Source organism: Loxodonta africana, chromosome 10, assembly GCF_030014295.1.
Source record: "Loxodonta africana isolate mLoxAfr1 chromosome 10, mLoxAfr1.hap2, whole genome shotgun sequence".
NCBI classification, from domain to species: domain Eukaryota; kingdom Metazoa; phylum Chordata; class Mammalia; order Proboscidea; family Elephantidae; genus Loxodonta; species Loxodonta africana.
Genome location: NC_087351.1, coordinates 112,777,987 through 112,798,206, shown reverse-complemented (window position 1 = coordinate 112,798,206; position 20,220 = coordinate 112,777,987). Strand labels below are relative to the sequence as shown.

Sequence of the window (20,220 nt, the reverse complement as noted above, 5' to 3'; positions counted from 1 at the left end):
CAGTCCCCTTCAGTGATTGCAGTGGGCACCCTTATTCTATATCCTCGGTAGGCATCAGCCTCCCCCCAGCTCCAGCACCCCTGATTCCCCCTCCAAGAACGCAGCCAACAGAGATTTCGAACCAGGATTCTAACTCAGCGGGCTCTCACTTCCCCAGAGCACCCCTCAAATATCTGGAGACGGTAGTCTCGATACACCTTTATCTAGCCTCTGTATCCCCCAAGCATTCTTGATAGAATGTGGTTTCCCGATATTCTTCCATTTAAAACATTTTCCCCTAACTTACTCCAGCTGGTTAATCTCCAATAAGTGTAGAACCAAAAAATAAATAAATAAAATCTGAGCCCAGCTTCCCTGGTATGGATTTATCAGGGAGGAATAGAGCAGGCTCTTACCTCCCTCGTTTTGGTCACTGTACCACTATTAATGTGTCCTCTCATCTTAACAGCCATTTTAGTCACACGTCGCTTTGCTAGTTCTTATCGTGCATATTGTCCACAAAACGCCCAGCCTTTCTTCTCAGGACCTAGAGCTAAACCCAGTTACCTCCAGCTCAGTCCCTGCGCTTAGCCGTATATGTGTGTGAATCCGTATTACTGTAGTTGTTGGCCAAGATTTCTCAGTCAGTGTGTAGCAATTAAGTTGTGAAATGATTGTTTCTTTAGCTGGCTTAGGTCTCTTTCTCTTTTTCCCACTCTAGGAATGCTCACCCCCACCTGGCTAACACCTAGAAATAAGGTGTGCTGGATATTGCCTATGCTGGCCGTCCTCTGCTCTTACTTTCTCCAGGAGCGCAGTAGCATGGACAGAAAAGGAGAGTCAGCCATCAATCTGAGTTCCTGCCTCCATGCCCAGCCAGCTAGCAGGGTGTCTTGGCCATGTCCCATGTCCCTTTGCATCTCCAAAGCTTTTCCTGAGCTCTCCTTCATGATGGGGGGACAGTGGAAGGAGTTACCCCAGCCTCAGACCACAGAACCCTGGAGTCTCATAGCTGGAGGAGATCTGAGACCTAAACAAACCCTGTCCATCACATTGCTAAGAGATGGCCATCCACACCTTCCAGACTGCTTGCATACTTTCATTTATAGGGACCTTAGTATTTCTCAGTGAACACAGCGACTACCTACTGTGTGCCAGGATCCGGGTAAGGTCCCTTCACAACCTACTGTGAGGTGGTCATGCCATAGCCATCTAACTAGTAACTTCCATGGTGTTGGACCATGTGACTCCGAGCCAGCAGGTGACAGGGAGCATGCCTCTTCTCCAGGCCTCCCACTGCCTTCCCTGAGCGCCGCCCTGGGATGCTTTGAAAGAAGTCCCCTTTACACACCAGAAAGAGCAGAAGTTGAGAAGTCAGACAGACCTGGCGTTGGACCCCGCAAGGACACCTTACTGTTGGGGTTCTGGCTCCCTCCGCTCCCTATCGTTCCCTATCGGCCTGGGCTTGTTCCTGGTGATCAGATGATGTTTGTTGACTCATTAATAGTAAAGATATGATAATGCTGTGTATTCGTGTGGTGCATTAGCTTTTCGAGTTATCCTTTTAGTTAATAACCCACTTATTAACGCATTCCAGGCACTGGACGCTGTGACAAGGGCTATGGGGAGCAGAACTCTGACTTAGAAAAGCCAGCAGTCCAGATAAGATATATGCCCCATGTGGATCCTCGCAGTAACCCCAGGAGGTCTGTAAAGCCAGGATGATTATCCCCTTTTTTTAAGTGGAGGGTCTGAGCCTCAGACAGGCATGCTGACCGCCTTGGGCCACGTGGCTGGGGCAGGGCCAGGACCAGGACCCAGGGAACCTGACTCCAGCTCAGGTCTTCTCATTGGAGGTTGTGACTACGCAGCATTGTAGGCTAAATGAAACACCTGGTTTTCAAACTCTCAGTGTTTTATCAATGATGGTCTGAAAAGCTGCCTGTTACAGCTGTCCACTTTTTCTAGCACCGCCCCCAGATCCCTGTCCTCTCGTAGCCCTGGGGGATACCATATCCTTCCCCCAGAGCAGCTCCCTCCAGCTCGCTTTCATTTTATTTATTTACACGTGCTTCTCTCTTTTCTACTCCAGGTTGTGATCAATTATTCAATCGTGAAAGGGCTGAAGTACAATCAGGCGACGCCAACCTTCCACCAGTGGCGAGATGCCCGTCAGGTCTACGGCTTAAACTTTGCCAGTAAGGAAGAGGCGACCACGTTCTCTAACGCCATGCTGTTTGCCCTCAACATCATCAACTCCCAAGAAGGAGGTAAGCAGGCCTTTGTCTTGGCCTGGTGCTCAGACCCTCACATGTCCTCCTGGCTTCCCACAGCTCTGCTCTCTAGTGTCCCAGCACTGCCACTGCCTTGAGCCGATTTTAGGCTGGGCCCCAGAGGAACCTGCTGCCTGACTCTCTAGATTTAAACAGATATCCACAGTTGGAAGGGGGAGAGAAGGGAGTTTCCACCTTTGTCGTTTTTGAGAAGTGGATTTGGACTGGAGCCTCCCTAAAGCTCTGTATCCAGACCTGTTTTACGTTTGCCATGCTACTTCCGTGTTCTAGAACACATTTGACGGGGTGGAAGGGAACCAGGAACAATTTATTCTTGAATTCAGTTGTTCTATGTTTAACAAACGTCTGCTTTGTACTTGCTGAGTGTGAGAAACTGGCTAGGCAGCATAGATAGAAATGACTGGGATTGAGTCAGGCCCCTCAAGGCAAATTCGTTAGCAACTAACTACAATCAAGTAGGTGTTGCTCTAACAAGGGTGTGTGCGAGGCCTTGGGGAACACAGAAAAGGAAATGAACAACTCTGCCTGGACTTGGGCCACCCAGGGAGGCTTCGGCCACAGCGGTGATGCCAGAGCTGGATTTTTGAAGGGTGAGGAGCTCACAAGGCAGAGATGGGAGTGAGCACCCAGGCACAGGGAGGAGCACCCACAAGGGCACACAGGCATGAGAGCGCGTGGCGGGTGCTGGGAAAGTGCATGGTGCCCTGTCCCTGGGGCACCGGCTGCATGTAGGAAAGAGGTTGGGAGTGGACGTGGAAGAGGGGCGGGAGTTTCGTAGTGAAGGCCTTAAGTGTCTTGGCACGACTCTAGATGGGCATGATATTTGGTGTAGACAGCGGGAGAGAACCTCATGAAAAGTTTCTAAGCAGAGCAATTAAAGCAAAGAAACAAAGGTTCACATGACTTTTGCTGGCAATTTGCAACATTGGCTCTAGATGGAGGCCACATCTTTCTGGGGTGTGGGCGTCTTAGCCACACAGATCTGTTCCTGCAGTTTGTTGGAGTGCTTCCCTTGGCAGAGCTCAGTGAAGAGCCAGGTTTGCGGGCACTGCTGGGTGCACGTCCTGGTGTTGCCACATTCCAGCTGAGGAACCCTTGGGCAAATGACCTACCTTTCCTGTGCCTCAATTTCATATTCTGTGAAATTGTGACAATATAAAGTTGTTTTGTCATTTAAATGAGCTAGAAAGTAAAATGCACTGTAGGCCGCCTGGCACATCATAATCACTCGGTATTAGTATTTATGTGTATTATTACTATCATTACTGCCATGGCTGCTACCAGAATTAAGGTGAGAAATGAGAAGACACAGTACTCCTGAGTGTACCTGGAGTGAAATGACTATTAAATTATCTGCTGGGCCTAGCATTTTGGAGCCTCTGGCCCTGATTTAAACGCTACAGGATTTTTTTAAGTAAATAGAGAACGTGCTTTGAGTATGCCCTCGCCCCGTAAGCCATGCACAGAGTGGATACTCATAGAGTGCTTTTCCTGCCCATAAAAGGCTCCGAGGATTGTGGATTTTCTGTTAGAACTTGGGATGCAAGAATAAGGACGCTTTCAAGCACACCTCTGTTAAGTGACGAGCATGGGGCCCGGAACAGCGTAGGCACCCAAACCAAAAAACCAAATCCATTGCCGTCAAGTCAATGCCGACTCATAGCAACCCTGTAGGACAGAGTAGAACTGCCCCATAGGGTTTCCAAGGAGCGGCTGGTCGATTTGAACTGCCCACCTTTTGGTTAGGGGCCAGGTTCTTAAGCATTGTGCCACCAAGCCCCAGTAAGTATTAAACTGTCTTTTTCCACCCAAGAGCCTTGTGCCTCATGGTAAAGTAAGCTGAGTTTAATGTTTCCTGTCTGAACTTACCTCCCCTGCCCCCAGGACTTTAGGGGTTAAGCCTCATTTTATATATACATAGCATACATTGGGAAACCCTGGTGGCATACTGGTTAAGTTCTACGCTGTTAACCAAAGGGTCGGCTGTTCAAATCCACCAGGCGCTCCTTGGAAATTCTATGGGGCAGTTCTACTCTGTCCTGTAGGGTCGCTATGAGCCGGAGTTGACTCGACGGCACTGGGTTTGTTTGGATTAGGATACATTGAGGGGCCACAGACAGGTTTTCATTCAGACAACTAACTCTTTCAAAGCAACTGCTTAAATTAAATAAAAACTACTCTTTATTTTTATTAAATTCGGCCACAGAATCACAAGTAAATCAGTTAATCTAGACCCCTGGTTTTCAGATGAGGAAACTGTGACCCACCGTGAGGAAATAACCTCTCTGGCATCAGATAGTAAGTCAGACTCAGACCCCAGATCTCCTCAGGGCTGAGTAAACGTGCCTTTTTTTTTTCGGCGGGGGTGGCGCTACCAAATAGTTCTGGATAAAGGGACACAATGTGAGAGGACCAATTTGAAATTTCTGTCATGAGTTGTGCCTGCCTGTCTTGGTTCAGTTGGAAGTGGCCTCACCTGCTTCCACATGTTGTGACCTTTGCGGGGATGGAAAATCCTGGGGCCCCTGAGGATTAAATTTTTTTCAGCTGCGGAGTAGCCTACCTACAGGACGAAGCACAGGTTGGAAGTCTACAACTTGCTGCTTTTTTTACAGCTGTATGTCCCAGGTACACCCCACCTAGCTCCTGAACCCCCTCATCCTCCCTTCCCCACCAGGGACAACTGCAGTGTCAACTTCTATTATGACAGATGAGTTTTGCCTGTTTTTGAACTTCATATAAGTGGAGTCATATGCTGTGTCCTTTTTGTGTCTGACTTCTCTCACTCACCGCTGTCTGAGGGATGCATCCGTGTGACTGTGTGCGTCAGAGGTCGGTTCTGCACTGTGGTGTAGTATCCCATTGTATCAATACCCCACAGTCTATTGACCCACCCTGCTATCCGTGGGAGCATTAAGCCCTTTGATCTTGTCCAGTACAGCTTCTCTACCACCCATCTTTGTCTACCAACTGCTACAAAGGGCATCTTGCTGCTGGACATAGTATTGTTTTCTGTTAAAGCCCCTCTGTATCAGGGAAAAGCCACCCTTACCCTTTAGGCCTCTGGTGGAAGGCAGCTTGGTGAGGTGAAAAAAGCATTTGTAGGAAGGCAGCTAGATCTTGCATTCAGTCTCTGCTCTGCCCTCTGTGTGACCTTGGGGTACTAAACCTTACTTCATAGGGTTGTTACAAAAATTAAAGAGGAAGTATTTATAAAGCTTTTAGTGATAAGAGCTCAAATAATATTGGTTCTTTCCCTTGGGTCTTGTTCAATTTGGTTATCTTCTCTAAGCTTCAGTTTACTTATTTGTAAAACTGGGATCACAAGACACATTTCACAAAGTTGTGGAGAGAATGCGAGGGCCCAGCATAGTGGCTGGTACCTAGTAAATTGTCAGCAAATACTCATTTGTTCCTCATTGGCGTGTCTTGTTCTGTGGTAGCTGTCGGGGTTCGTGAGGCTTGCCTGGGCCTACACTGCCAGTGCCTTCAAATACAGTCTTCTAGAAGAGTCTATGGCTCCTCGGGGCTCTTGCTCAGAATTTCCCGCCTCTCTGCACCTTGTGTGAGCAGACACTGGCGTGGCCTCTTCTGAGGTCTTCCAAACCTGTCAGAGAAGAGCTATTTAGACACAAAACCTGAAAGCAAATTGTATTTGCTCAGCACTTTGTCCCGTACAAGGGGCCCTGGTGACACAGTGGTTAAACCGCTAGCTACTAACTGAAAGGTTGGCAGTTTAAACCCCCCAGCTGCTCCATGGGAGAAAGATGTGGCAGTCTGCTTCCGTAAAGATGACAGCCTTGGAAACCCTATGGGGCAGTTCTTCTGGGTGCTGAGTGACAAGGAGTGAGGACACGGGCTTAGCTGAGACTCAGAGTGGGGCTTCTTTCGCCTCGTTGGATGATAAAGAGGGTGGTTTGAAGAGACTTTCTCTTCAGATTCTGTTGTTGTTGTTGTTATTAGGTGCATTCGAGTTGGTTCTGACTCATAGTGACCCTATACACAACAGAAGGAAACTCTGCCTGGCCTTGTGCCATCCTCACAATAGTTATACCTGAGCCCATTGTTGCAGCCACTGTGTCAGTCCATCTCATTGAGGGTCTTCCTCTTTTTGCTGACCCTCTACTTTACCAAGCACAATGTCTTTCTCCAGGGATTGGTCCCTCCTGATAGAATGCCCAAAGTACATAAGACGAAATCTTGCCATCCTCCCTTCCAAGGAGCATTCTGGCTGTACTGCTTCAAGACAGATTTGTTCCGTCTTTGGTCAGTCCATCGTATGTTCAGTATTCTTCACCAGCACCATAATGCAAAAGCATTGATTCCTCTTCAGCTTTCCATATCCGTTGTCCAGCTATCACATGCATATGAAGTGACTGAAAACGCCCTGGCTTGGGTCACATGCTACTTAGTCCTCAAAGTGACATCTTTGCTGTTTAACACTTTAAAGAGGTCTTTTGCAGCAGATTTGCCCAATGCGATACAACGTTTGATTTTTTAACTGCTTCTTCCATGGCCATTGATTATGGATCCAAGTAAAATGAAATCCTCGACAGTTCAAGATTTTATCCATTTATTATGATGTTGATGTCGCTTATTGGTCCGGTTTTGAGAATTTTCATTTCCTTTCTTTTGAGGTGTAATCTTCATCAGTAAGTGAGAAGTCCTCTTCAAAGTATAGGCTTTGTTATTCCCCAGGCTGCTTCTCCCACATACCCCTCTCTTGTCTTTCTTAAGGAAACTGATTTAAAAAAAAAAAAAACAAACTCCTTGCTGTTGAGTCAGTGCTGACTCATAGCAACCCTATAGGACAGAGTAGAACTGCCTGGTTTCCAAGGAGCACCTGGTGGATTCGAACTGCTGACGTTTTGGTCAGTAGCCGAGCTCTTAACCACTGTGTCACCAGGGGCCTCTTCTTAAGGAAAGGCCCTATTAACTAAATAGCCTAGAGGTGAGGGTCCAGCAGCCCCTCAGGAAGACCTTACCTGGCTAGGGAAGTCCTTCCTTATGCTTTGAAGCATGTATAGATTGGCTTCCATTTCCAGTAGATAGTCAGGACAGCTACTGTCATACACATTTATTCAGATGGGCCCTGGGATTCAAAGGCGACATGTCTGCCAGAATCTTCAGTGGAGCCGAGACTCACATTTAGGGCCTCTGGGTTGAAATCCAGTGCCCTTTCTGCATCACCTCTCTGCACTGCCCTGCCTCGGCAGCCAGACAGGAAGACCATCACACTTGTGCTCCATGAGCTTGGCCCGCCCCACTGCCTTGGTCAGTCTTCTCACTCTGGGGATCACAGGGGCTTGGATGGGACAGTGAGTGTGGCTCCTGGCAGGATTACAGCCACTCGCAGAAGAACAGTTGAGAACACGGGCCTCAGCATCAGTGGGTCTCAATGTCACCAACTCCTCAGACTACCAGATTGCTGAGTCAATGCTGGAAAACCCCTCACATAACCATGTTTTGCTGTCTTTAGTAGGAGCACGAGTCACTCTGGCTAGAGACGGCCAGTGATCGGCAGGGTAACGAATGTTCACAGGCTGTGCCCTGAAACCCCAGCTCAGCTTGGTTCCTCCTCCCTGCAGTTTCGCCTCTTATCAGCTATCAGTTAGTCGCAACCACTGCTGGAGCTGGTCACGCCCCGTGAGAGTGCTAGAACAAGGGAAGTCCTTCTTTCCTTCCTAAGGGGCCTGGGTACAGGCCAGAGGCCGAGCAGTCACTGGATGGGTCAGTCCATTCTCAGAGGTAATCTATGTTCATTATGGAAAAATAGAAACTACTGACAAGCAAAGGGAAAGCCAGTCTAATTCTATAAGCCAAAGGTAAAGGTAACAGCTCTAACATTCACTTAACCTTTCCCGACTCTTTTTCTATTCATACAGGAATGAATACCTGTTCTCTCAAATAGTCTATGGTACTGTGTGATACTGTAGACTATAGGACAGTGCTGGGTAATGCTATGGGACAGTGCTGGGTAATACTATACGGCAGTGCTGTGTAATACTATAAGACAGTGCTGTGTAATACTACGGGACAGTGCTGTGTGATACTACGGGACAGTGCTGTGTGATACTACGGGACAGTGCTGTGTGATACTACGGGACAGTGCTGTGTGATACTACGGGACAGTGCTGTGTGATACTACGGGACAGTGCTGTGTGATACTACGGGACAGTGCTGTGTGATACTACGGGACAGTGCTGTGTGATACTACGGGACAGTGCTGTGTGATACTACGGGACAGTGCTGTGTGATACTACGGGACAGTGCTGTGTGATACTACGGGACAGTGCTGTGTGATACTACGGGACAGTGCAGTGTGATACTACGGGACAGTGCTGTGTGATACTACGGGACAGGGCTGTGTGATACTACGGGACAGTGCTGTGTGATACTACGGGACAGTGCTGTGTGATACTACGGGACAGTGCTGTGTGATAGTATAGGACAGTGCTGTGTGATACTACAGGACAGTGCTGTATGATACTATAGGACAGTGCTGTGTAATACTACAGGACAGTGCTATATAATACTACAGGACAGTGCTGTGTAATACTACAGGACAGTGCTGTGTAATACTACAGGACAGTGCTGTATGATACTATAGGACAGTGCTGTGTAATACTACAGGACAGTGCTATATAATACTATAGGACAGTGCTGTGTAATACTACAGGACAGTGCTGTGTAATACTACAGGACAATGCTGTATGATACTATAGGACAGTGCTGTGTAATACTACAGGACAGTGCTATATAATACTATAGGACAGTGCTGTGTAATACTACAGGACAGTGCTGTGTAATACTACAGGACAGTGCTGTGTAATACTATAGGACAGTGGTGTGGCATACTATAAGACAGTGCTGTGTAATACTGTAAGACAGTGCTGTATGATACTATGGGACAGTGCTGTGTAATACTACAGGACAGTGCTATATCATATTATAGGACAGTGCTGTATGATACTATAGGACAGTGCTGTGAAATACTACAGGACGGTGCTGTGTAATACTATAGGACACTGCTGTGTAATACTACAGGACAGTGCTATGTGATACTATAGGACAGTGCTGTGTAATACTATAGGACAGTGCTGTGTAATACTATAGGACAGTGCTGTGTAATAGTATAGGACAGTGCTGTGTAATACTGTAGGGCAGTGCTGTGTAATACTGTAGGACAGTGCTGTGTAATACTACGGGACAGTGCTGTGTAATACTATGGGACAGTGCTGTGTAATACTACAGGACAATGCTGTGTAATACTATAGGACAGTGGTGTGTAATACTATAGACTATATGACAGTGCTGTGTAATACCATAGGACAGTGCTGTGTAATACTACAGGACAGTGCTGTATGATACTATAGGACAGTGCTGTGTAATACTATAGGACAGTGCCCGTAATACTATAGACTATGGGACAGTGCTGTGTAATACTATAGGACAGTGCTGTGTAATACTATAGGGCAGTGGTGTGTAATACTACAGGACAGTGCTGTGTAATACTATAGGATAGTGCTGTGTAATACTATAGGGCAGTGCTGTGTAATACTAAAGGACAGTGCCTATAATACTATAGACTATAGGACAGTGCTGTGTAATACTATAGGACAGTGCTGTGTAATACTATAGTGCTGTGTAATACTATAGGACAGTGCTGTGTAATACTATGGGACAGTGCTGTGTAATACTATAGTGCTGTGTAATACTATAGGACAGTGCTGTGAAATACTATTGAACAGTGCTGTATGATACTTTAGGACGTACTATGGGGCATTCTTGTATGGTCGTTTATAGGCATGCTTTGTGCCTGTTCATCTTTGCACACTGGTCCAGTTATTTCCTTGGGCATGTTTCTCGGCAGATGATAGAAACATTTTTAAAGCTTTTGGTTCATCCTGCCCCAGAGCCTTCCAGAACGGCGGTGCTCCTTTCCACCCTGCAGTCACTTATGCCAGTGTCTCACTGCCTTAGCCTTCACCAGGGCTGAGGATGCTTAGGGATCTGCGTAAATATGAGAAAAAGGGAAAAGCTGTCATTTCAACTTGCATTTTTTGTTGCTACTAAGGGTGAATATTTTTCCTACAGTAATTGGCGACTTCATTTTTACGGTTATTTTCAGCAGTAGCTTAAGTTTAAGGGCAGCGCGTATGAAGCCGTGCAAACTCCCTGCACCTTTCCCACATCTGCATAATCTCCCGCCTCCAAAGTCTGTGTGCCCTTTAATGGCAATGGGGTCTTGTATTTTCTGCAACAAATTAATCCACTGTTGAAAATAAGGTCTCCATTTTAGGAGTGGGTACTGTTACTCATGCTCGTCTGCAGAGCCAGAAGAAAATACTAGCTCCTGTTCTCCTGATGCTCCCTGGACCTTCAGTCCTTCTCATGGGGTATCTGAAATCCTAGTGGTCTGTCGCAGAGGGATCGCTTGGGTGTGCCTTCCACTGGCTTCTTAAAGACAGGTAGTCTGGTCTAATGGAAGGAAGGCTGATCTGGGAGTTAAAAGACCTGGATTCTTCCAGAAACAGCAGCTGGAAGGCTGGGAGTTTTGCTCCATCGTGTAGGCTCCCACTCGCCCCACTCCTCTCTGGTTCTTGCTCCAGACTGACGTTCTTACAGGACAGTTCTCGCCAGTTTACTCTGCCGCCTGCCTGCTGACCGGCACCACAGTCTTCCTGTAACCTGCTTTAAACGTGGACAGAAACCAGACAGGCAGGATTCTGTGGCTCTGGGGTTTGAGAAGGCTGGAAAGGTAGTCATTTTAAATTATCCCAGAGAGAGCAACAAGAGCGGCACACAGGAAGCCGTGTTGTTCAGCACACGTGCAGACAACAGCACACGGGTGCACAGCCGAGGACAGATCTAGAAAGGGCAGGGCGCCATCAGGGTTGGGTGCCACCTTTTCCGGTGATCATTTCCTCCCCCAGAGTGTTCCCTTACTGTCTCTAATTACAGGAATCCTTCCCAGCCTCTAGATCCCGGCCTGACGTGAAGCTTTCTCCTGTCCCTCCAGCGTCTTGTCTCCCTGCTCTGGCCTCCACGACACCTGGTTCCTGCGCTCTGACTGCATTGAATCATTTCCACTTCCTTTTGCTACTTACATATTTTCCTCTCTCACTGGAGGCCACCTTCTGGGAAGATTTCTGTGGCCTCCCTCATTGCCCCAGCCCCAGGTGGGTGTCAGGCCCTTTCTCTTTGCTCCCTGCATGCCCCTATCATCACATTGCCCACTCTCTAGTGTCCAAGCTGGATGCTGCCTTTTCTCCCCCACGAGGCTACTGTGAGGCCAGGGGGGATCCCATCTGACCTGTTCACCGTTGTATCCCTGGCTCTTCACAGCCCTGGCACGTCCATGCTCTCAGGAATGGCTGTGGAAGGCAATATGTATGTTCCTGGAGAACAGGACGCATACCCTGTCCGTCCATATGTTCTTTGTCACAGAGTCCAGGGTCTGCGTGCTGTAGATTATGTATGTGTGTATGCACGTATGTGTGTTGGCACATATATATCTGGGTATGTATATGCATATGTATGTATGTGTGTACCCTAAGTCATTCACTAAATCTCTGTGCTCTGGTCTGCTGAACTGTAAAATGAGAATGTGAGCCGTAGTACCAGGCCTCATAGGTTGTTCTGGGGATTAAATGCAATCATCCTGATAAAGTCCTTAGGACAGTTCCTGACACACAGTAAGTACTCAGTAAATATACACTGGGTTTTAAAAACTACTGTGACCTTTTTGGAGTCCTGGTGGCGCAGTGGTTAAGAGCTCAGCTGCCAACCAAAAGGTCAGCGGTTAGAATCTACCAGCCACTCCCTGGAAACCCTATGGGCAGTTCTACTTTGTCCTATAGGGTCACTGTAAGTTAGAATCAGCTCAGTGGCAACGGGTTTGGCTCTGGTTTTTTGGTGACCTTTATAGTTGGCACTGGGCTGGTAAGGAGTACATAGTTTTTTGCCTCTGCGTTCACTGGCCCTGGGGTTCTCCTGTTTGTTACAGTGGAGGTGGTGGTAGTCATGGTGGCTGTGTTGGAGCTGGCAGCAGTGTGGTGGAGATGGTGGCAGTGGTGGTGGAGGTAGTGATGGTGGTGAAGACAGTAGTGGTGGAGATGGTGGTGGTGGTAGTGGTGATGGTGGTAGTGGTAGAGGTGGTGGTGATGTGGTGGTGGAGATGATAGTGGTGGAGATGCTGGTGGTGGTGGAAGTGATGGTGGTAGTCGTAGAGGTGATGGTGGTGGCAGTGATGGTGGTGACGGTGGTGATGATGGCAATGGCTCTGGTGGTGGAGATGGCACTTGTGGTAGTGGTGATCGTGGTTGGGGTGGAGATGGTTGGTGGTAGGATGATGATGGTAGTGGTAGAGATGGTGACAGTGGTGGTGGTGGTAGAGATGGTGGTGATGATGGTGGCAGTGATGGTGGTGGTGGTGGTGGTGGTGGAGATGGTGGCGATGGTTGTGGTAGAGGTGGTGGTGGTGGTGGAGATGGTGGCGATGGTTGTGGTAGAGGTGGTGGTGGTGGTGGAGATGGTGGTGATGGTTGTGGCAGTGGTGGTGGAGATGGCAGTGGTGGCGGTGATGGCGGTGGTGGAGATGGCGGTGTTGGTGGTGATGGTGGTGTAGATGGTGGTGATGGTTGTGGTAGAGGTGGTGGTGGAGATGGTGGCGATGGTTGTGGCAGTGGTGGTGGAGATGGCAGTGGTGGTGGTGATGGCAGTGGTGGTGGTGGTGGCCGTGATGGCGGTGGTGGAGATGGCGGTGTTGGTGGTGATGGTGGTGTAGATGGTGGTGATGGTTGTGGTGGTGGTGGTGGTGGCAGTGGTGGTGATGGTGGTGGTGGTCGGTCATGGTGGTGATGGTGGAGATGGTGGTAATGATGGTGATGGCAGTGGTGGTAGAAATCTTCCTCTCTGTCAAACTCAGCCACAACCTTTCACTGTTCATCAGATCCCTGGCTTTAGCTGCCCCCTTCTCATATTTGATTAATCAGTTATTGTTGTGGATGGTATTGTGTTAAGCCTGATTTATTTCATGGCCGTGCCTCCTAATTAGTGAATTTGGCCACTTGGTTTATTTGTGAAAATTCTGAAGAACATGGATTCTCTCCACACTAGTGTGAGGACCCCAGGGCAGAACCATCCCCCGGTATCCCAGCAAGGTACAGTTTCAAGGCTGGGCAGAATCTTCTTACCTCCCTCTTCCTCAGTCATTTTTCCCCTTTTTTCATGGGACTTTTTTCATAAATGTTGTAAAGCTCCCAGTGTGTTCGGGATGAGATATCTATGCATTAATAATAATCACTATTTAGAGCTTTCAGGAATCTAGGTGCCCCTCTGAAAAAGCGTTTTCCCGAATGACTCACTAAAGTAACATGAAAAACAAACATGGCTATTCCGTTGTCAAGATCACGTGGACAGACAAGTAGTTCCTTCACTGAGCTGCGTTTAGAAATACATTTAGAGGTGGGGAGGATCTTAGAAACATTTAGTCCAGTTTGGTTTTTTTCCCCAAAAACTGTTTTTTGACCTGTGGAGCTACTTCTCTGGAGGGAACGATAGAGGGGAGCTCTGTGAAACTGCTGGGCACCAGAAAGTTCAGGCCATGCGCTGGTCTTGCCAAAGCCGAGGCCTGCACCCTTGTCGCTGTGCCCGCTGCCTCGTGTTTGGGCAGCTGTGGCAGCACCCTGGCCCTGCACGTTCACTCCAGTGTAAAGCATTGTTGTTGTTGTTTTTAGGTGCCGTCAAATCAGTTCCAACTCATAGCGACCTTATGTACAACAGAACGAAACACTGCCCGGTCCTGCACCATCCTTACAATCATTGTTATGCTTGAGCTCATTGTTGCAGCCACTGTGTCAATCCACCTCATTGAGGGTCTCCCTCTTTTCCGCTGACCCTCTACTCTGCCAAGCATGATGTCCTTCTCCAGGGACTGATCCCTCCTGACAACATGTCCAAAGTATGTAAGACGCAGTCTCGCCATCCTTGCTTCTAAGGAGCATTCTGGTTGTACTTCTTCTAAGACAGATTTGTTCCTTCTCTTGGCAGTCCGTGGTATATTCAATATTCTTCGCCAACACCACAATTCAAAGGCGTCAGTTCTTCTTCGGTCTTCCTTATTCATTGTCCAGCTTTCCCGTGCATATGATGCGATTGAAAATACCATGGCTTGGGTCAGGCACACCTTAGTCTTCAGGGTGACATCTTTGCTCTTCAACACTTTGATGAGGTCCTTTGCAGCAGATTTACCCAATGCAATGCATCTTTTGATTTCTCGACTGCTGCTTCCATGGCTGTTGATTGTGGATCCAAGTAAAATGAAATCCTTGACAACTTCAATCTTTTCTCCGTTTATCGTGATGTTGCTCATAGGTCCAGTTGTGAGGATTTTTGCTTTTTTTATGTTGAGGTGCAATCCATACTGAAGGCTGTGGTCTTTGATCTTCATTAGTACGTGCTTCAAGTCCTCTTCCCTTGTCACTGTGCCCGCTGCCTCATATTTGGGCAGCTGTGGCAGCACCCTGGCCCTGCACGTTCACTCCAGCGTAAAAGCATAGCTTTATTCAGAATATCTCTGTGGTGCCTACTTCCTCCACTCGACCACTGGTCCTGTTGGTGGTAGGAGTGTACAGGTAGTCTTGACTTACAACAAGGTTCCGTTCCAACAATTCCATCCTCAGTCCATTCTGACGTAGTCGAATATCTTTTTTTTTTACTTTCATTATTCCTTTTATTATCAGTATCTTTATAAATCCAATTTTTATTTGTCTTTGGGGGTTGGAAACATTACATGTGAACATCTGAGAATGATAACAGCAGATTACACACTGCAACAGTGTATGTAGTACATATTAGTAACAATAAGATGTACAAAAAACAGGTGGTCATAGTGCAGTTAGTTGTAACTGAAATGTCATAAGTGGGGGAATTCATCGTAAGTGGGGGACTGCGTCGTAAGTGGGGGACTGTGTCGTAAGTGGGGGACTACCTGTGTTGTCCCCATCAACTCTGCTTCCCCAGCACCACTGCAGGCACTCACAGCGGGCACTCAGGAGACGTGTGTTAACTGTACCAGCCTTTAAGACTTCTAATCTCCGCAACCCTTGAAGGAACAGAGACCCCTGGTTCTGTCCCTCTGGCCTGGGAGTCAGGAGGCTTGGCTCCGCCATTTGCTGACTGTGTGGCCTCCATCAGGTCCAGTGACCTGTGTGGGCCTCAAGTTCTTCATCTGAAACATGGAGCCTTCTACCTGGATAGGGGCTGAGCGTAGGCCCTTTCTCTAGGGACCCAGGTGAGATGCTATCTGTCGGTGATTAAGCGGCCACGGGGTGGAGTAGGGCAGGCACTTGTGGGGTCAGGAGACCTGGCCGGGCCACTTACAGACATGTGCTTTGGGCAAATCACTTCCTTGTTCTGGACCTCGGTTTCTTCATCTATAAAATGGAACTCTACGTGGCATGTCTACTGTGCAGCGTGAGGGCCCAGGTGAGGTTAGAGGAGGACCCCGAGGGCCTGTAGCACAGCACTGAGAGGAGGGGCTGCGAGGGCGACTAGCTCTAGGAGCAGCAGCTCTGCCAGGTCCCGTTTTACCAAGTGATATGCCTCCCCTGCCACAGTGCCCACAGGTCTTGGGGACGCATGCTCCTCTTCTCACTCTGCAGATGGTGACAGCCCCGTCACTGGGAGCCCTTCTGAGTCAGTGGGAAGAACTGGCCTGGAAGTCGGCATCTGGGTCTGTGCCTCAGCTCAGCTGCCTGCCTGGGATCTGACTTCAGCCATGTCTTCTCTAGGCCTTGGTGCTTTAGACCTGAGATGGCAGTGTTGACCGGACACATAGTTCCCAACAGAGACAGCATGGAAATAGAGAGGCCGGGTGGGTGAGTTAGCAGCCAGAGGAACGGGGAGTGCTAGGCACCACACAATGCGGGGCAGTGTGCAAAGTGAAGAGTTGTTTCCTATAGGCCACCAAACACGTGGATGGGGAGACTTATTTTTAGTTATGTGAGCCAGAACTTAACTCTGTTTTAAGAAAAAGCACTTTTTTTTTTTTTAACCATTTAAATGTACACCGAACTTCCCGGAAGCCATGTGCATCAAAAGAAAATTACACTTTATTTTGTTTGTAAAGACTGTAACTCCAGCATCATCACTTGCGATCCTTTCATCACCCACAAACTCCCCTTCCTCCAGGACATGTGCACGTCGCATTCCCAGCGGCCCTGTGGGCTGGTGCAAGCGTCCAGCTGATGGGCTGGTGCAAGCGTCCAGCTGAGTCTGTCTCCTGAGGTCGTTGCCCGGCTCCCTGACCCGGAGCCTTTGCATACTGCAGTGATCTTACTGTAAATTGCTTCTCTTGTGTTGCTCCCTTATAGTCCAGCTAGAGAATTCTGTTGATTTTTCTCTCATTTATGTAGGTGGCTTATATAATCTATGAGTTTCATTTTAAGATTATGCAGGGAGCATCACTAAGTTTTATAAAAAGGGGGCCATTGGGTCTGAAGAGATTGAGAGCTACTGGGCTTGAAGTTCTTTAAAAATCAGACCAGTTCCCTCTTGAAGCGCATCTGTTTTCTCACCTGATTGTCATTTAACAGCGCCAAGTACCATATTTTTCATAAACAATGTGCCCATGTAAACAATGTACCCACACATATAACACGCATAGCGCATCTAGGAAAATAACGCACTTGGGGGTTGAGTGGTTAGCAAAACGGTGTAATGTGTGCAGTGTTTGTGTAGCTAGCACGATGTCTGCTCCCATCTCACAGCTGAGAAAACTGGGCCTCAGCAGGAGGATGGAGTACTTGGCCCAAACCACACAGCCAGTCACTAGGTTCAGAACACTGCTCCCCCTGTCACCCAGAGACAGCGAGGGCTAGTGGAAGCGGCGTGGTGTAGTGGGAAGAATGTGTATTTTGGAGCCAGGCTACCTTGGGTCCAAATATTATTGTACTCCTTACAAGTGGCATGACTCTGAGCAAGTTACTTCATCTATAAAATGGGTTTAGTAATGCCATCGATTGTTGGGGAATTACGAGAGAATACCTGTGTAAGACACTCAGCACATGGTAGGTGTTCAGTAAATAAAACTTCCATGTTCTTCAAACCTGTTTCCCCCCCTGCTTCACTCTGTCCCCAGATGCAGCTCTTCCCTGAAACCACTCCTGCTTTATGACTTTCTCATCATCTCTCATTATTCCAGTGGCCCATGAAATGAGGCCCCAAGCTGGTGGTTGATAGCCCCCTGGTGAGAGTGAATTTACGAGAAAGCCTTGCTCCTCAAAGCCTCTGCCAAACGGGAGGCAGACGGTCAGTCTCGACCAGGTGGCTTGTCGTGGTGTGAGGTTGGGCCTCATGAGTGGGAGCAGAAGAGGGAACCTCAGCATCGTGAAACCGAGCTTTGCATTTTGCAGATGACAACACCGAGACCCAGTGAGGGAAGGGATGTGGGCAAGGTCGCACAAGTCAGACAGAGCTGTGATGGAACCCAAGGTTATTCCCACTATCCCAGGTGACCCAATGTTATACAACCATTCCTTCCTAAGAAAGAATTTTCTCCAGGACCCTAGGACTGGGGTAGGACTTTAGAAAGAGGGCTAAGGTGCGTGAAAGCACTGCTCAGGAGTGCCGGAGACAACTTGAATTTGTCTGTTTTCCCCCCTTTTGGTTCTCTCTAATGAAGTCCAGTCAGACCTTCCCAGTGGGTAGAGCAGCCTGCCCCTTGCTGGCGAGTTCTCCACTGTTTTGCCTTGAGGAGCCAAGATGTCCTTCAACTTACCTTCCCATGGCCTCACCTTTCTTACAATCAAATCAGGACAGAGTAGGGAGACCCTAAACCAAAAACAAAAGAGTTCACTTCTCAACTCCCCCTAAAGGCCCAAGGCACCCTTTCTAAGACCTGGCAACCACCAACCCGTCTCAAAGTCGTAGGCAATCCCAACGAGCCAGCTGAGCAATGAGGGGAGCTGAACTTCATGTTGTATAACTGACCCTGGGTGTGTCAAGGGAAGAGTGGGAAGAAGGCCCAGAGAGACCACCTGGGCCCAGGGCTCATGACCCCTCTAGTAGGCAGACTGTTGCCTCCAGAATGGCGGAAGAGCATAACTCTTTGGACCCTCCCTCCCCAGAACCTCAGAACTTCTCCTCTTGGTGACTGGAGGCTCCTTTCCCAGAACCTCAAAACTTCTCCTCTTGGTGACCAGAGGTTCCTTTTGCAGAACCTCAGAACTTCTCCTCTTGGTGACCGGACGCTCCTTCCTCAGAACCTCAGAACTTCTTCTCTTGATGACCGAAGCCTCCCTGGGAGGTCTTTTTTCAGCACTGTTGGTGTGTCACAGTGCCTGGGCCGCTGTAAGAGTACTGGCTGATGGGCACCAGGAGTTATCCTGCAAGGTGCTAGCATGATGAACTCAGGGTAGAAGTCAGGAGCAGCCCTACTGTTGCCAATCAGCCATTTGTCCTAAGACCTTTTTTCTTAGCCTCTATTTCCTCTTCTGTAAAGTGGGGTGGTAATACCTATCTCAGGTGAGCTCTTGGGGGTGAATGTCTTTGTGTACAGTAAGGCACAGTGCTGATGACAGGAGCTCTGAGGACTAGTTGGATAGGAGAACAAGCTACCTTAACACTGTGCCTGAGAGTTACCAGTTATCGACTCGCTGTCCGGCTCAATATGGAGATACGAATTTCCTTCAAAAGCCTCAGGCACAATACGAGCCTGATATCATAAGCGAAGACACAGGAATGTCTCCAGGTGTGAACACCTGGTGTGGAGGGCTGGGCAGAAGGTAGAGCAGAAACACGTATAGTCCAAGACAACTTTGTCTGCAGTTTGGGGATTAAATGCAGTGGACTTCCAACTGCTTTTGTTTGTTTTGTAATTTTGAGGAGTTCCAGGGGTCGGCTGAGGTCCACCAGGGCCCTCATCCTGATCCAGCCAGAACAGTGTCACTTTATCTATCTTATGCATAAAAAACCAAACCCATTGCTGAGGAGCCAATTCCGACTCATAATGACCCTATAGGACGGGGTAGGACGGCCCCACAGGGTTTCCAAGGCAGTAATCTTTACGGAAGCAGACTAGCACATCTTCCTCCCATGGAACAACTGGTAGGTTCAAACTGCCGATCTTTCTGTTAGCAACCAAGCGCTTCACCACTGTGCCACCGGGGCTCCTTACCTTACACATTAGGACAGTGGGGAAAAAAAGGAAAAAGTAAACACCAGTAGCTTAACAGAACTCAGCATGGGGTGAATTAAAACACATGACAAAGTGCTTCTTTTCATTCATTGGCCTCTGGGAACATACTACTGTACCTTTTCTTACTTGGTTTGATTGTAAATAACATCTTTGGGATACTTTAAGATATGGCTGTCCTGGGCTGGATGGTAAATGTGTTCCCAGCCTTCTATCCTCCCGTGTCCTTGATCAGTGCCCACCGCCCCACTGGCTGCAACACCAGCACAGCCGTGGGAAAATGCCCAGGAAAGGGACTTCTCCCAGTCAGACCTTCTCAAAAGAACCAGGCCCCCTCCCCACCGTTTCCTCACTGGAGCCCCCATACATTGCTAAACCTCGTAGCTTCCCAGAGTTGGAGCTGAATTTTCCTTCTCATAAATCTGCTATTACCTACCTTCTTTATCTCCCTGGCTGGCTGCTGAGGCTGTTGGCATTTTCTACCATACCTAATGCCTTCTGGGCTTAGCGAACCAGAAAGTGGGCCCAGGGTGGCTCCTACTTGGAAAAGTGGCATCTGCTCCCCAGGCTTCAGGCCTCCAGGCCTTCTGCTGCCTCCTGACTGCCCTCTGGTGGCCACTTCGTGAAAACCACAATTGTCTGTTTTCTGTCCAGCTCCCCCTTCTCTCAGGACGATTATGCCCAGAGATCACTGGCTCTCAGATCAAGCAGGCCTTTGTGCTCCCCCGTGCTCACATTTACACGCGT

At 48.4% G+C, this 20,220-nt stretch overlaps 1 protein-coding gene across 6 annotated transcripts in view; it reads left to right on the top strand.

The window, feature by feature from the left end:
- Positions 1-20,220, top strand: part of EVL (Enah/Vasp-like) — a 92,925-nt gene that overhangs the window by 34,955 nt on the left and 37,750 nt on the right. For all 6 annotated transcript variants that reach the window (XM_023546561.2, XM_023546560.2, XM_064292982.1 and 3 more), the window contains exon 3: positions 2,072-2,249. In XM_023546561.2, the coding sequence (XP_023402329.2) occupies positions 2,072-2,249 (178 nt within the window). The remainder of the gene's footprint in view (positions 1-2,071; positions 2,250-20,220) is intronic.